This window comes from Chroicocephalus ridibundus, chromosome 2 (genome assembly GCF_963924245.1).
Source record: "Chroicocephalus ridibundus chromosome 2, bChrRid1.1, whole genome shotgun sequence".
In the NCBI taxonomy this organism is placed as follows: domain Eukaryota; kingdom Metazoa; phylum Chordata; class Aves; order Charadriiformes; family Laridae; genus Chroicocephalus; species Chroicocephalus ridibundus.
In genome coordinates, this window is record NC_086285.1 from 22,942,311 (window position 1) to 22,960,030 (window position 17,720).

Consider the following 17,720-nt stretch of genomic DNA (forward strand, 5'->3'; position numbering starts at 1 on the left):
TTCCATCAAATGTTTAAATCGGAAATGAACGTGCTTCCCTTGCCCCAGAAAGAGGGAAAATCCAAGTGCAGAACTTTTATCAAATATTTCCATAGTGGAACATGTCCTTAACATGAGATTTTGAAGATTTTTTACTGTATTGTTTCAGTTTGGAAAGGGAAAAAAGAAGTAAAAATTGGTAATTTTCCATGTTTTTTACCCATAAAATAGTTTTAATCTCTAACCATCCAGAAGGGTACAAAAAGAAAGGAACAGAAGTCATAACCACAACCCAAAAATATACTATTCACATAGACAAAGGAAGCAAAAAAATTTTTCCTGCTTTATTTGATATTTACCAATATATTCATGAGGTCAACAAGTACATGCACTCACCTTTAGCTAAATCCTCCTCTTCCTTTTTGTTGGCTACTGTACCAGGATCTTTGGCAACTAGAGCTGGACTTGCTTTTGCCTGCTCAGCAGCCTAAACAAAAGTGAAAGATGTAAAAATGAATTCAACAAAAAAACCTGAAAATGCATTAAGTTGACCATTTTCATTTGTATTCATCTGCAATATAAAAATCTAAAGTAAATCAGAGCATTTCACCCCTCAAAGGAGTGTTTTATTAAGACGAGAGAGATTTCGTTTGTCAAACAGACTGTAGAATTCAAGACTACAAACTGTAAAACACAGAACTGAGGATAAAAGGAATTTGTCATTCCCTTTAAGAACAACCACAAATTTTAATGTACCTGTGAACCAATAGCTGGGAAAGTGACTCCTTGCTCTTTAAGATTTTTTATCATAGCAGATATTAAACTAAGCTGTGGGTCATTCTTGAATTCATCGGTCCATTCCACCATAAGGGCTTTCAGCTTTTCACAAACTTTTGGATGACCCTGCAAGAACAGTAGAAACTAGTTAAATAATGTAGGAATCTGTTCTTAATTCCTTAATTTCAAATAATTTCATGTTACTGTCAATATAAACTATATAGACATTTTATTTTGAAGTCATGAAGGGATACTAAATGTTAGGGCAACTAAGATGATTATGGGACTGGAGCACCTCCCTTATGAGGAAAGGCTGAAAGAGCTGGGACTCTTTAGCCTGGAGAAGAGAAGGTTGAGGGGGGACCTGATTAATGTTTACAAGTATCTAAAGGGTGGGTTTAAGGAGGGTGGAGCCAGGCTCTTTTCAATGGTTCCCAGTGACAGGACAAGGGGCAATGGGCACAAGCTAGAACATAGGAAGTTCCGTTCAAATACACGGAAAAACTTCTTTACAGTGAGGGTGACAGAGCACTGGAACAGGCTGCCCAGGGAGGTTGTGGAGTCCCCTACTCTGGAGATTTTCAAGACCCGCCTGGATGCAGCCCTGAGGGATGTGCTTTAGGTAATCCTGCTCTAGCAGGGGAGTTGGACTAGATGATCTCTAGAGGTCCCTTCCAACTCTGAAGATTCCATGATTCCGTGATTCCGTATCACCAATGCATATCTTTATAGAAAGGGAGAATAGTTCACCAGCATTTTGTCTGTACTAATACAATATGTACTAGGCCCAAAATAAAGTAAAATAACGTTATATAAAAGCCCTGTATTATCTCCATTTCACCACATCTGTATTTGATGTTTCATTGATATTATTTAATGTAAAAATGAATTTGTATATTTACAAATTAACACACCACACCACGCCTCCCCCAGGTAACTGTAGTGTGAAGTGGCATTCACAAAGTTCTTTCTCACAGCCACAGTCTTTCCAGTAATCTTGTACCCTTTCCTCCACCACCAAATTTCCAGTCTCCCAAAAGCAGATTCCATTCCACTTTCAGATTACCCCAATTCGTGTCTGATTCCGCTTTTCTATGAATTGTATAAATCAATGAAATACATTACCTTATTCAACACGTTGCTTACTTCACTGGCAAAATCTCTTGAACAGACTTCTAAATGAAAGATTTTCCCACAGTTTGATACACATGCTCCTAGAAGCTAAAGAAAGAAAGATTAGAACTCAGAGAAGATTTTTTGCAGTGTAACTTTTCAGGAAGGAAAAGCACTACACTAAAAAGAACCTACTGTTAATGCTTGCATAGCAACATGGGGATCTTTATGGTTCACTCTCTTCATAATAGAACGGAGACAGTCCTTAGGCCTACAAAACACAAGACAGATTTAAAAAAATGTAATGGAATGAACATTTCCTATTGTATATATGACAATGCGTGACAATGCTAACAGACAGCAAGCTCTCCCGAACATCATCACTAAATTATTTAGTAGCTTATAAGTGTAACATTAAAAACAATTAACACAGTGAACAGTTATAGCCATTTCTATCTGTAGATAGGATTGCTAGCTTTCTTAGTCATCAAAACCTCTCAGTAAGTTACATTATCTTTTGTAAATACTCTAGAAATGCACAGAATCCCTTACCATTAGAGAACTGTAATTCTCTGTAGCCTATGCACCTACTCCTCTGTATTTCACATACACATGTAAGAATGTTTGCTTCCATATTGGTTACCAACACCCTTTTGCTACTTTTTTTTAAAATTACCACCATTACGTTCCTCAGAGTCTCTTTTAATCTACAGAATAACACTTTTAAAGAAGACATGCAATGAATCAGTAAGTACAAAAAAAAATTTTATGCATTCCACATCAAATTTTCAAAACAATTAAATATAGAATTCAAGTCTTACCTGTATTATGGTAGATAGAAATAATGTGAAAAGGAAATTTAAGAAAAAAATTGAATGGGAGTTTCAGACACAGTTTAGCATATTAAAATCTACGTGAATTCTTGTTAATTTGTTCTGTCTTTAAAGGTGGTGGAAGGCTGAGGGAGGCTACAGTAGGAATTATCATGGACATACAAGCATTATCTGTTGAATAGCCCTGAAAAGATAACCCTGAAAGAGGGTAAGTAGGGAAAGAGCAAAAAAGAAGGTAAATTTAAACTAAGAGATTTTATGCATTTCTGGAGTATTTTCTGGAGTAGTAAATTTTTTTTTGGAAGCAAAATGACTTTGCTATTGAGCTGATATCCAAGAACTAACATGAAACTTAGGTATGTTACACCACTGCTTGGCTATACTATATTTGTCAGTGTCTATATTTTACCGAAACGTCCACCTCATATTTAGTAGTACTAATTATAGAAAGTGCTGTCACACAGCAAGACTACATATCACTCAGTGTATACTTTCATATAACCAATTATTACAAATGAAGGCTATAAGGCAAGCACTGTCTTTTATCTATTGATTATCCAAGACTTCTCCTAAGTTCACTTTAATTGAGAAAGAATACATGCTAAGATTTTCAGAAATAACTACTTTTTTAAACCGTTAATTTATGAGTAGGACTGAGTAGACACACACTGAACCAATGTGATACGAGAGCAAGCACAAAAAAAATGCATGTCCCTTAATTGTTAAGCCAGTATTTATAAAGGAAGGGTCCAGGATCAAGAGCTCAGCAGTTCAGGAACAGAACTACTAGCCTAAGATTCTTTTATTAAGGAATGCAAAGTCTTATTAAAAACGAATAAAGTAACAAGAAAGCCTCAAAGCCAAATGATTTTCCACGTATGTCAAGTACAATTTTGAAAAGGTAAAGAAACCAACAAGAAACCTCTCAGTAATTCATAAAAACACCTTAAAAATAATAACTCTATTTGATCTACTATAACAACTCTATTTGATCTACTATTTGATCATGTATTTAACAGAAACGATCAATATTTGAGTGTTAATGTTTTAATGTGCTCTAGTGTTAAAAAAAAAATAAATAAATCTTGTGATTGCATCTACACCCAAACAAAAGGCTTACCAATGTTTAGTCACACAGACTAAGAATTGCTATTCCAGAGAGAACTGTAATCCTTATTTTTACTTCAAATTATTAATCATAAGATTAATTTGTAAATTACGAGAAGTGCTATGCAGAAATCAGAGGGAAGACACACACCCTGAGAGAACAAAATTCTATCTATTTATTAGGCAACTCTCCAGACCATGCTATAGAAGTACTGTGCCACACTTCTGCTCCAACAATTCTACAATTAAAAATTTCAGAAGGAGTATGGTACGTGGGAATAACAAATCAGTAGGGGGAAAATAGGGCAAGATAAAATAGAAGCTATGGTATCATACACAAATATATCTAGAAAACATTCATAATAAATTTCAGTTTTTGTTTTAGAGAGGAAAAAGTAATGTACTTGATTATATTTTATTTAACAAAGACAAAATTAACAGCAATTGGAATTTAAAATACTACTCTGCACAAAAAATTTCATATATTTTCAGGAATTTATTGTTCATTAACAGTCTAAGGTAACTGCCTGTGGGGCTCAAGACTACACATGTGACCCAATTTTCCTCCTTGCTCCTTTAGAAAGAAGTTAGTCAAAGAGCTTCCTGGCCAGCCTGTTAGACGTACACTGCAATAACCAGTAAAATACTACTGAGATTGGGTAACTTGGCGGGGGGGGAACCCACAAAAAAAAAGAGGGTAGTTTGGAAGACTGTCAAGTAAGCAATTTTACTGTTCTCTCTTGTATGAACAGGCACAAAAACAACCAAAGAAGAACCAGCTAACCAGAATACTGACTCACTGAGGCAGTGATTAATCCACAAGGAATCAGGACAAAGTTAAGCAAGCAGCAATATAGACAAACCATTTCTCAATGACAATTCTTCAATACCCAACCCCAACAGAGAATGCCTCAATCAACATTTATATTTTCTCAGCCATTGGTGTATTCTCCCAGTCGCTGACTTCATTTTTTTTCAGCCATCATTTTTATTAAGTAACCATTCTGGAGAAAAACTGAAGTTGTGATAGTTTCAAACATAAAGACTGATGTGTCTCATTAACTTAATACAAAAGGTACAACCAACTCAAAGCCAAATGCAAACAGAATTAGACTCGGGAACTGGCTAGCACTGAACTGACAGAGGAAGGAGTGCTTCATGCTAAAATATACCATATATGGCCTTTAATTTTCCCTTTTCTTCTTCTTAATGAATCATTCAAATTTTATAATGTTATTTTACTCAGAGCTGATAAACTATAGGTTCAGTTGTGCAGGCATTTTCATTGCAGAAAGCCAACACAAGGCAAAAATCTATGCCTTTCCTGTAATCAGATGATTTAAAATGCTGGTCAAATGTAAGTTTTAAAATAAAACAAGTTTTCAATAATGCTGTATAAAAATAGAAAAAAAAGATTGCGTCTAGCAGTAGAACCTTTGTTTTAATCATGTTTCTATGTTGAAAAGGCTACTTGCGCACTGAGCTACCGATATTCCCCCAAAACGGCAGGCAAACAATGTAATATGCAACTGCTGAACTGTATGAGTTCCTAAAACAAATTCAGAGATTCAAAAAATGTGTTGATTGTCCCACAGACAATTAGATTTTGAAATTCACAAAAAATAGAGAAATTCAATAGAATTCTAATTTGCTAAAACTTACTTTAGTTGGTTGGATTAAGGGAAGAAATACATTTTTTAGCTATTGGCAATTCTCTGTAACAAAGGTATTGCAATGTAAAAATTAACAGGAGCAATTCTGTTACTGAACTGTAACTAATTTGTTTTAAGAGAAAATGTAGCACCTTTGTAGCATAACAGGTTTCCAACAATTACTCTGGATGCAAACCAGTTGTTGGCAGACCTGAATGAGACAATGTGCCATGTAACACTGTGGGACAAAACGCCACTTAATGAAGAACAGTCCTTCTAGTCTATCGTGGCTTCACGCTTAAGATGATCTACACCCAAAATGCTGCAAGCATGCCATGAAGCTTACAGACTGATACAAAGAAAATCCATAAAACAGAGATTTATAATCTAAACTTCTGCCAAGAGCAGCATCAGACAGCTTGTATTGGACCAGAATTAGTTAAAAGATTAATGCAGATCCCAGTTAAGGAGACTAGCATCCTTGCCACAGGAACTTAAACTGCAGGAGAATTTCAAACTGCACAGCATATTTCATTTAAACTTCTTAATGGGGAACTTTGTCGTGCTTTACCTTCCTATGGCATGACGTAATCCATCAAAACAAAGAAAACCCACTATCAGCAAGTTTTAACACAATCTGAATTTAAGCAATGAGTGAGCTGACAGCCTATTACAAGCAGGGTAAATATTACAAAGGTTAAAGTCACAGCCAGGATCAAACCACTGTTTTATTTAAAAAAAAAAAAAAAAAAAAAAAAAAAGAAAAACACAAACCCACAAACACAAAACCAACCAACCAACACGCACAAATCATAACAGAAATTCCAGCTGTCCCAGAGAAATTTAGCTGCACATCGCCAGAAGATCTCTAGCTTTGTCTGTGCTCCCAAACAGCCATCTCCTGCAGCTACATACATTTGAGCACTGTTCAGGCTAAACTGCTGTGAGACTCAGTCTTGCCTGTGGAAATGCTTTCAGTGATCAAATAGAATACTGAAGCCTTCAATAATACAGTTATTGTTACAGGTTCAGCATCAAAATGCACAAGGAGCAGAAATGCAGTTTTAAATATACAGACTAATATGAAACATTATTAATGATTTGCCAGCTGTTATCTTAACTCCAGTTATACACAACAGCACAGAAGTCTCAATATGCCATGCTATTTATAAATGCTTCTCTAGAGGCCATCTCTAATCCCAAGGAATAAGCTTATTTGCAAACCTGTCCTTTGGAACAAAAGTCCCAGGTGGGACATTGCTGTCTGGCATCTCCTACTGTTTCCCGCAGTTTTACAAGGCCATCCAAGTCATTCTCAGAGAAGACTTTCACTAAATGGCAGCAATGGCAAAACTCTTTCTGATGCTATTCCTCACCTGAATTGTTACAGGGAACGTTTGGAGAAGCTGTATTTAAAACATTTACTACACTGAATAAAAACACTATAGATACACTGAAATAATGTCTTTAAAATGTATTTTTTATTTGCTAACTCAAATTATACTTTAACTTTTTATGCCCAAAAAATGAGTGCATGCATAAATTCTATGAGAGAGCTCAGTAAAGAATCAATAATCAAAGCATTAGCAGCCCATATTAAGATGTGGTTAATATAATACCACATTTTCAAAAGGTACATTTATCAAAGCCCTGATGTCGGAGAATAGCTTCTCAAAACAAGAAGAAGAAACACAGAACCTCGTTGCTTTCTGTGACAAAGACTCTGTAGGTGAGGACAAGGGAAGGGCTGCAAATACTTTATACCTTGGTTTTAGCAAAGTTTCGACATACAGTTGAAGCTCATATAGTCTCCTTATTATCCAACTGGTGAAACACAGGCTGAATAAAAGGATGACAAGTTGGGTGGAAAACTGGCTGGTCTCCTAAGTTCAAAGAGTTATCACCAGCGGTGCAAATTCCAGCTAGTAGGCAGTGGGGTCCCTCAGGGATCTCTGCTGGGACAAACACTGCTAAATGTCTTCACTAATAACCTGAATGATGGAAGGCAGTACACTCTCAGCAACTTCACTGACAAGAGCAAACTGGGGGGAGAAATCAATATACTGGAGGGCAGGGGCACTGTTCAGGAGGACCTGGGAAGTCTGAAGAAATGGGCAGACTGCAAATTCGGATGCATTTTGGATGGTCTGTGCCAGCAAAGGCCAGGAGCTGACCACCTAAAAAGCAGCTCCACAAGAAAAGATCTACAGGTCCTACTGGGTGACAGGTGTCAGCAGCGCAGCCTGGCAGCGAAGATAACCAACCACATCCTGGGTCAAACAAGCGGTCAGTACAGCCAACAGGGACAGGGAAGTGATCCTTCCCCTCCATTTTGTACTTGTAAGATTGCATTTGGAGAACTTTGTCCAGTTTAGGGCTCCTCAGTGCAAGGAGGCTGCACTGAGGAGCCCTACTGCAGTATGTCCTGCAGTAAGTCCAATGGAGGGCTGCCAGGATGGTCAGAGGAGAGTCACATACAAGGAGAGATGAAGAGCCGCTTTCAGTTTTGAGAGGAGCAGACTAAAAGGGGACCTTACTGCTTTCTATAACTAATTAATCAGAGAATACATATAAGATCCAGCCAGAATCTGTTTTAGAGCTGCACAGTCATAGGACAAGATGCAACAGGCAAGCTGGAACAGAGGAAATTGTAATCAGATTGCAGGATAATTATTTATTTATTTACTTGCTGTGAGGGTAGTTAAATACTGAAACATGTTGTCCATAGAGGTTGTGGAAACTCTGACCTTGGAGGCATTCAAGACTCGACACAGTCTTGAGCAACCTGATCTAATTAGACCTGTTTCGAGCTGGAGGGGTTGGACTAGAAAATGACCTCTGGAGGTCACTTCCAACCTAGATTATCATTGTGTAAGAAAAATCCCTAATGAAGTCCCCTGGGTTTACAGTGACACTGCTAAAACATATCAGTTTATTTATTCAGTTACATTGGTGAAAAGCCGCTGTACACAAGTCCTGATTTTAACATATCAGTTAGTATCTCCAAAGGAAGCACTGCAAAATATTTGAGCAGAAAATCCATACGTTTTCCTTTTACATGTAATAAATTCAAGTCAAATTGAGCTGTTGCAAAAGTCTATGCAAAATAACAAAAATTCCATTCCTCTCATCTGAGTATGAGAGCAAAGTAACAAAATTTAAGAAGTTTGGGGAAGAAATTTCTAAAGTCACTTACCCTGTGCGTGACTGTCCAACTTTATCACAGATGTCTAAAATGAGGCCCCAGTCCTCTGCAGTGTTCATCTCACTGGTTGCTTTCTCTGATGAAAAAATAATTTAACAAAATTGTCAACATATATGTTGCAATATTACCTCTTCGTATATTGCTAAATGCATGACAAATCCCTATATTTAATAAAATCATACATTAAAACTGTTATACCTAATACTTTTTGACTTTCAAATGCTCACTTGTGGCCATGAATTTAAACTCATAAGCAAATATATATTTGGGGGTTGTTTTCCCACATAATAAAGATATACTCAGAATATGACAAAAGTAGTATAGCTACCAACAGATTTTTTTTTTCATTTGGAACTATGAAGCTTAATAGGTTATGAATACCCAAAGCATTAATTCACCCTTTGCAGAGTCAGATACAACCACATTTACCACTTCCTCAGACACTAAAATGCTGTGTCTTGCATTTCCTTTCTCTGTACTACAATTCAAGAAAAAGGATTCAACAATTCATTAGTAATCACTAAACTTTTATCTCCTCATTCTCATCTCTGCTTTGGATGATATATTCCACTGTCTCTTTTCAGCTATAAAGACTGCCAAACGAAAGCTAATCTGATAGAAGCCATTGGGACTCTTTCTTCCAAATCTTTTGAACAGGGTAAGAAGAATCCCTGCTGAAGAGTGAAGAAATAAAGAGGGTAGGTGGAGAAGAAATAGATTCCACATTAAAAAACAAAACAAAACAGAACAAAACAAAAAAGACTCACTCCCTATTTCTCCCACAGAAAAGCTTAGGTACACAGAGAATAACAATAAATAAAAGTGTTAAAGGAAACTGTGCCTTACACTGCAGCTGACTGGAAGATTATTTAAACACTGACAGATCAGATCAGGGCTGGAGAACGTAAGGGTTTGCACGAGCACTTTCCATTATTCACTAAATAGGAGGAGAATGGGCACAGAATAGTACACAATTTTTTTCCTATCCCCGTTTCATCTAATATTCACTTCTTAATCTACAAAACACAAAATATGCTTCAGCAATGAGTACCATCCCTCAGAGACTGTCTCAGACTACTTAGTTTTATGGAAGTAAGCAAAGATTTCCTATAAAACCTTATCTGCCAGGAAAGATTCATTATCCATATTAGCACTTGCAAGACTGCAGAGAAGAGAAGAACAAAGCAAAACATGTAACCTCCAAAAATTACTAGGAATTATTCATCCCAAAGTTGATGGCTTGTCCTTATAAATTAGTTTCTCTGTCCTACAAATTGAAGTCAGGTTACAGTTAATTAGTTTCTTATTCAGAACTAAAATGCAGAAAAGCAAAGCTCTGTGGTTATGTGCTCTCAAAGTATTCCTGAGGGAAATTTAACAGAGTCATATACAACTGAGGGAAATTTAACACAGTCATATACAACTAGAATGATAACACATTAGTTGTACCACCTGATGCAAGGAAAACAGCAAAGCAGCATAGGGAAATCCTAAATGGATGTTAATTACAATTCTGTATGTTCTCTCAGATAAAGTAAAAGAGCACCACCTCTTCTCTCTAAACTGAATCAGAAAACTTACTTGATTACAAAAAAATGGTCATAATCAGTAAAAGTATGAAAATTCTAGATAGACACCATGCTAACATCTCTCACTAAGATATACCAGCTGATCAACCAACCACTTTATTTTTCTTTCAATCTACCATTGTTCCAAATCACGCTTAGGGCTAGTATAGCTAACCATCAGAGAAATTCTTGTTTTTTAAATCTTGTTCATAAAGGAAACACATCAACAGTGAAGCAAAAATTGAGAGGAACACCATAATGGCAGAATTCACTCAGCATTGTTTCATTACTCCAGAATTTCAGTTCTTTAGTTGGGGATACCTTATAAATACAAGCTAAGGAGACAGGAGGGGGAAAAAAGGCAAGGAAAAACCCAGAGCAGAACCATGAATTACACTTTTCCTGCTTGTTATTTATCATTTTAATATAGCCAGCTCTCAGTCCTCCGTAGGCAGAATACTTGTGCCACAGGTGGTAAGACACCTGAACTGAATGCCTTGCATAGAGCCATCACAGGTCAAGACAGTCTTTGTAATCACAGTCCGTGGGCAGCTGCACTGCTTCCAAAGCCAGCCTCAAGGCTGAGGCATCATAACTGCTTTTTTGAAACATGGAGCCCAAGTGGAGTTGTACCTGAGCTGAAGGTGCGCTTACATGACATTCCCAAAACTGAAAACAGCTGACAAGCACAGTCCAGAGACACACAAAGCAGACCGCATGGAGGCAGTTTAGTTCCAGGATTCCACTGTTCCAGTTCATTGCTGGTTCTGCTGGAGCGGGACCAGCTCCAGTCCCCGTGTCTCTGCATGATACTCTCCAGAGCCACAAGTTCCCACCAGGCTTTGGGCTCACACGCAGCCTTGCAAACCCACACCCTTCACTCACGTCTGATGTCGTGCTTCAGTTAGCACATTCTTCAGCAGTCCAAGCTGAGGAATCCAATGGAACTGAAACTCTGAGCTTTTCCATTGCTCTACACAACAAACAGCTGTCTATACTTTTGGCAACAATTGATCTTTCTTTCCTCACAATGTCATCAGAGAGAAATGGCATGGCAATTGGTTACGTTTTTACAAACCAAAAGGTAAACCAATGCATGCTTAAAGTTTAAAAATAACAGTCTTTTATGCTAATTTAAATAGTTCAGCTAAAACTAAAAATAAGATGGTGATTGATGAAATCCCTGATCCATATCAACCACACCAATTACAACTTTCATTTTAATTCTCAGTAAGAATATTTTGCAAATTTATCTGCAAGTACAATTACAAGTTTTCTATCATGGCTATATTCCTTCTTGGAAGTTGAACTTACTCCTGTATAAAAAATGCCATTTGCTTGCTACACCTTCCCTCTTGTTAGTCAGGATGTTTCCTCCACCAACGAGCTCTAGATAGCTTCTTCCTAAATTTCAGTCTGATATTTCATTGCGTACTTTCTTGTCTTCTGTAGTAACAAGCATCCATTAATTCCCTTAGATAATAAATTTAATTTTAAGACATGAGGAAAAAAAATGCCTCTAGAGTTCAAATTAAATTCTGTCTCAAACAAGGGCAGTTAAAAGTTAACGGCATACCGTGAATGTTAGCAGTTCACTATCTGACACCGACTGTGCGCATAAAGGCCACTATCTCTGTCAGAGCATTAGCAAGTGACTATCACCTTTCAACACTCTGGGAACAGGAGCAACAAAGACGCTTTGACAAAAATCCTATGTTGCATCAGTGTTTTGTAGACAAAATTATGACTTCAAGCTACTTAAGTTAAATTACTTACACTATTGTCACTTAAAATCCATGAATGATCTCTCTTAAAATGTGAGGCACATGTGCACAGCCAAAAAAAAAAAAACTTTATTAACATTTAGTATTTGCTTACTGTGACTAACAGCTGGCACCTTACCAGCCTTCAGGTACAGCTGACATGACGCTGTCAGACTCTATCTTAGTACTAAAATGGACTCTGATAGGGAGGGAAAAATAGACATTCATATTTAAAGTCTTAGGGTAGGTTGGCACAGGAGATGGAAGATAACTTAAACTAGAAATGGTCTTCATCTCCCATCTCTGATCAAAAATAATTCTGACAGAGCAATATTGATGTTTATTTCAGAACCTATCCCTCCACCTCATCATTGTTACAAAATCTTATTCAACTTAGTAAATGCCAAGCCAGGATCAGATAACATTTCAGACTTTACTAAAACAACTTTTAAAGACAGCGATGGCTCCTTCATGAAATCAGTGTTCTTTAAAACTTATTAATGCTATATCAAACACAATGGAAAACAGCACTATGTGACACAGAGGTATACCTGATGGAACTTTGACTCTAGTTTTCCAAAACAGCTCTCCCCCATAAAGCTGTAGCGCTCAAATTTGAGGCGTTGTTTTCCTAGCACAAGCAAGGCATACAAATTAATGTAGTAACTTTAACCTGTGCAAGACTACAAAATCTTACTCAGATTGAAATTAGTCATTTTTAAATTTTACGACCGCTTTTTTCCTTTTTTTTTTTCATTACAGGTCTTCAACTTTCACCTTTATTTTCTTACAATTAATTCCACAAAGAGAGACACACAAAGAGGTAAGCACCATCATTTCAGAGGAAAAGAATATTCAGAACTATGGCTTCCTTGGACAACAACAACAACGATTCTGCACAATTAAGAATACCTTTCTAAATAACTTCAACAACTTATTTAATTCCTAAAACAAAAGCAAGACATTCAAAGCAAATGTATTGAATTTTTCATCCACTTTGCAAGGCACTGTTCATGGGATCACTAGGCTTCCTTTATACTTCTTCTGTACTCAGAACAATAATCACACTGAGCCAGACCAATTCCACCTTGCCCAACATTCAGCCTCTAATATATATTATACCTAAAGAAGTAGACGCCTAGGAAAACATAAAAAATAATAAGGTAAGCGTTAGCTGTACTTCCCTACAACACACCTTTCAGTGACCAACTATTTGCAGCTTCGTAACTCCTGAGTCAGAAATGGTGCATCAACTGCATAAACGTAATCATAAATCATGTATAAAAAAATAACTAAGGAAGTGTTCTGAAGCAAAACGCTTCTCCTCTGATAGAAATCTCAGCTGCGTCTGTATCTTCAAAATTTCTCAATAATTTCTAGAACATAATCTCCTTCAAATAAAATATTCACATGCTGAAATCATACTTCCAAACATATTTTCTATCTTCTTTTTTTTTTTCAACTAAAACTTTGCATAAAATTTATACAAACCTGAACATCATCTGCCTTCTAAAGAAATCGCCATTCCTTAGTATAAATTTTGTCTAATTTCACTGAAATGCTGTACCAAAAACCCAGGAGACAGCATAACACCCATTGATCAGAAACCAGGCCAGAAAGATCTAAATATATGAGTTACATTACTTGCACTTTGGTTGTGGTGAAAGTACATGGGCTCTTGCATGGGCAGAAATGTGAGGGCTTGAAGCATCACTAAAATTCTGTTTTCTCCTCTGCTTTTGTGCATTATTTAGAAATTATAACCTTAAACTTAAAGATTACCCATTGCTAACAACATTTTTAGAGGGAAGTCTTGGCAGGCTTGAGCTTCCTAAGCTTTAGATTTTACTGATGTTTATTTAAAAAAATTTCTAATCTTAGAACTGAGCTATTTTTCTGCTACAAAGTCTCAAAGTTGTTAAAATTACATAGAATTTCAAGAAATAACAAAACCAGATCAAAACACTCCCAAACCCAACACCTAAAATGTACATGATTTGAAGCAGTTAAAACAAATATGAGTAAAAACTGTCAAAATATTCTACTAAGCTAAGGACATACTTCTGTTTTCCCATTTGCACATCTCTAAAATGAAATACTGAAGTTCTCGGTGATTGAAGTTACAAAGAAAAGAATGGGTACAGAAAGTCTTCAAAAGAATGGCTAAAGACAGTCTTCACTCACAGACTAAAACTACAACCAGTTTCTAGCATGTTAAAAAAACCTCAAAAATCCATTTTATCAATGTTAACACCACAGAATTGACCAAAAAAAAAAAAAAAAAAAAAAAAAAAAAAATCAACACTCCCCTCAGTCTTCTCTCCCACCAAAAAATCTTATTTTCTTACCAAGGCTAAATAAAAAAGTTTCCCCTTCTCTATATAAATGCAAATACTGAAATTCCAAAGCATTGTAAAAACATAAATTAACTACTTCATCACTTCAATACAGTTTAAATAGTCCTGAAAGACTGAAACTGATTGCACATTTTTCTTTCTTGTTGCAGTCACTCACCAAGAAATTCTGATTACATACGGTTCCACATCACTGAAGTTAAAAGTAATTAATTTTGTTCTTTTTGTCTGTCAAGTAAAATGAACAAATGCATTTGTTGGCCCATTCTACAAAAAACACCACTTAAATATTAACCACTCTGTACTTCACTAGCATGCTCAGAACTGCACCGAAGAATATGTCCAACCAGATTCCATTTAGACAAGATTGAAACTAACCTCTATCAGACAACGCCAACATAGAAAGAACCTAGAATTCCCTATTGAACCATTAATTTCAGAAAAGCTATTAACTAACTTCTTCAGTTTAACTGTATCCCCATTTACAGTATTCCTAAAAAGTCCTTATGGGAGCACTTGTAGAAGATGTCCTATGAAAGCATCACTAGCTGATCCAAGGCAAAGCAAGCAGCTGTGACTGAGCTGACACGAGGCCACCTCAACTCACTCCTTCAGAAGACTACGTAGGATCTCACCACCCATGAGGCAGCCCAGCCAAGACAGACATCACTCAACTCAGTAAGTTGAGAATGACAACAAAAGGATTCACAATCTGGTAAGACAATGCTGAAAACAACAGTACAACAAGCGGGGCAAAAATAATTTAGATGTTTAGACATCTTACGGCAAACTCTAACATATTTATGGAACTCAAACTACCTCTCACCCAGAAATACAACAGAGCAGGAAGGTGAGCACATTAGAGATATATGAGAACGATAATAATTACTCTGTAAATAAGGTGTATCACAGCCATGTTATAGTAATAAATGGTGCCAGGATCTATTTGCAGAGCCCCACAAACCAAGCCACAGTAGAAACAGCATTTCAGAAGGAATATCAGCAAGTAACTTTTCACATCAAATATCCAGTCTTATTTTTATCAGTGAGAAGAACAGATTTTACATGTTAGAGAACTACTTTGATTCTTCTGAATTTTGATATTATACTGCACACTGTCACAACTGAAATGAGGGGAAGCACTTAAAATGACAGCTCTTCCCTGGGAGGAAAGAAAAAGAATCTACAAAATGTAAAATACAAATGTACAATCTACAAAAACTCCTTTGCTGATGGAACATATTATGTTGGCTTCAAATTGCCCAGCTGAACTCAAAGTCTGGCGTTTCATTTTCAGAAAGGGATACTGGAAAAGATTTTCTTGTTGGCTGTTATACAGAAGGGGTATTCCACTCATTTTGATCCTGACAGTGTTGCAATTATTCACTGAGAATATATACCAAAGGTATCTGCAGTGAGAAGTTCTAGTTTTTCATAAATATTCATAAATAACTGAAAAGGGGGGTGGCTATAGCTCCTTTCCCACACATTTTCTACTCAGGCTCCCTGTTAGTTCACAGTTAATATCCTTCTCCCCAAAACACTGCTGAGAGAAGCAGTAGGCCAACTTGGGCAAAAAAGCGCCAGACTCATGACAAGCTGAACCAATCCTTGGAATTCTTCTTCCCTTGAAGTCAGAAGTTAACTCACAGTCTGCAGGCTCTATAATTATGTGGGGTCAAGAATCTCCTCTGCAACAATTCTCCCTCCTTTTGACAAACGCAGCCTAAACAGAGAAAAGCCCAGCTCAGAGAGACTTGTAATTGGATGGTTTGAAGACGTTGACTAACCAAGTGGATAAATCTCAAAAATAATGAGTTTAAATAGCAACAGTATTTTACTACAAGAAACTGCACCATGGGAATCATGGTAAAAGCATTTCTTACATTCTATATGCTGTGGTACCATAACATCCTTACTTACTCACATGTAATTCATGCATAATATTAAATATCTAAAGAGTCGTGAGCATAAAATGATCAGTAACTGCTACAGCTAATAAAACATGGGAAAATCATTTTAAGTCACTTTTAAGGTTGACAGTTCTACTACATTACTAAACTACCTGCTTAATTTCCTATTACTGTAAATAGTAAGCCTGAATCTTTCCTTTCTTCCCACTCCTGTGGCGCCTTAAACCACTCCACCAGCTGTATTCAGAACTAGACTAACATCCAAAGCAAATGCAAGAAATGCTTTCATCCCTTACTGTGCGTAAACCAGAAAAATCATGCCCCCCCATGTTTTTTAAACACCTGCTCTTAATATCAGATGTGATTTTATGAATACTCACACCAGAACCTGTATTTATCACAGCTTATAAAATTTCAAAAATAATAAGCTTACAGCAGGGAGTAAAAAAGTTCTTCCGGTTGTGTTCTTACCACATATATTAAGTTTACAATGCTTGACATCAAGTTACAATAAAATACGCCTTACATTAAGTCCAGTTACAGATTTTATTCTTGAGATAACATATAAATGACACTTCAAAACTGCTTTAGCAGTAAGTTCTTCATCAAACCGAGCCTAACCACCGAGACAGTACTAATTAGTCTGTCATGACAGATTAGCAGACAGTCTTTTGGTTCTTAAAGCACACTTCACCATTATTTTGCCCGCATCAAACTTACAGATAAACCTGCACTTCTCAGGAACAAGTCTCTGGGAGTAATTTTATGATTCTCAGGAACAAGTCTCTGGGAGTAATTTTATGATTAAGGTTGTGAAATAAGGCAGAAATAGACTTCCCATCAAACTAATAAGAACACCATTAATTCCAACTCCTTAAATGGAGGGTTAGAGTTTCTTAATTACAACCTCAGCAGTGTGGTGTCTTGAAGGTTTTTTATTTTGTTAAATTCCAATATTACGTTCCTTACTTGGACACACTGTCAAAAGGTGCCCAGACTTGATTGTGAAATTTCACACTGACCTGTTGAAATATTCCTAAATGTGGTAAAAAAGACTGTTCAGAAACCAAAAAATATTTGGGATTCGCTCACAGATTTGAACTCTTTTGGACTGGGGATGACAATGGCTTACCTCCTCAAATCTCTGGGCAGCTTAAAGCATTCTTTAATATTATTAGTTTAACAGCAGTCTTAACCAACATTCTTTTGCCAATCACACCTAAGGAAAAGGTGCACCCCTCAAAAATCTCTGTACAAAGTTGACACTAAATGGTAAGCTATTATGGATGCCCAGGTTGCCCAGCAGGAGCATGCTAACAGGACTAGCCGAATGCTGATGGCTGGACAAACTGAGAAATTCCTCCTTCTGAACTGAGAGATACTTACGCTCCTCAAAACAATGGAAAACAATTTAGTTCCAGATGTGCTCTCTGCAATCCATCACCCTAAATGGTTC

At 36.7% G+C, this 17,720-nt stretch overlaps 1 protein-coding gene across 3 annotated transcripts in view; it reads right to left on the bottom strand.

Annotated features, from left to right (window-relative positions):
- STAM (signal transducing adaptor molecule) overlaps positions 1-17,720 on the bottom strand; it is a 37,378-nt gene that overhangs the window by 17,131 nt on the left and 2,527 nt on the right. For all 3 annotated transcript variants that reach the window (XR_010069812.1, XR_010069811.1, XM_063324725.1), the window contains exons 2-6: positions 8,658-8,742; positions 2,065-2,140; positions 1,882-1,977; positions 736-882; positions 376-466 (exon numbers count right to left, since the gene is read on the bottom strand). Coding sequence is in view for 1 of the 3 variants with exons in the window: in XM_063324725.1 (XP_063180795.1) it covers positions 376-466; positions 736-882; positions 1,882-1,977; positions 2,065-2,140; positions 8,658-8,742 (495 nt within the window). In the remaining 2 variants the exon portion in view is untranslated. The remainder of the gene's footprint in view (positions 1-375; positions 467-735; positions 883-1,881; positions 1,978-2,064; positions 2,141-8,657; positions 8,743-17,720) is intronic.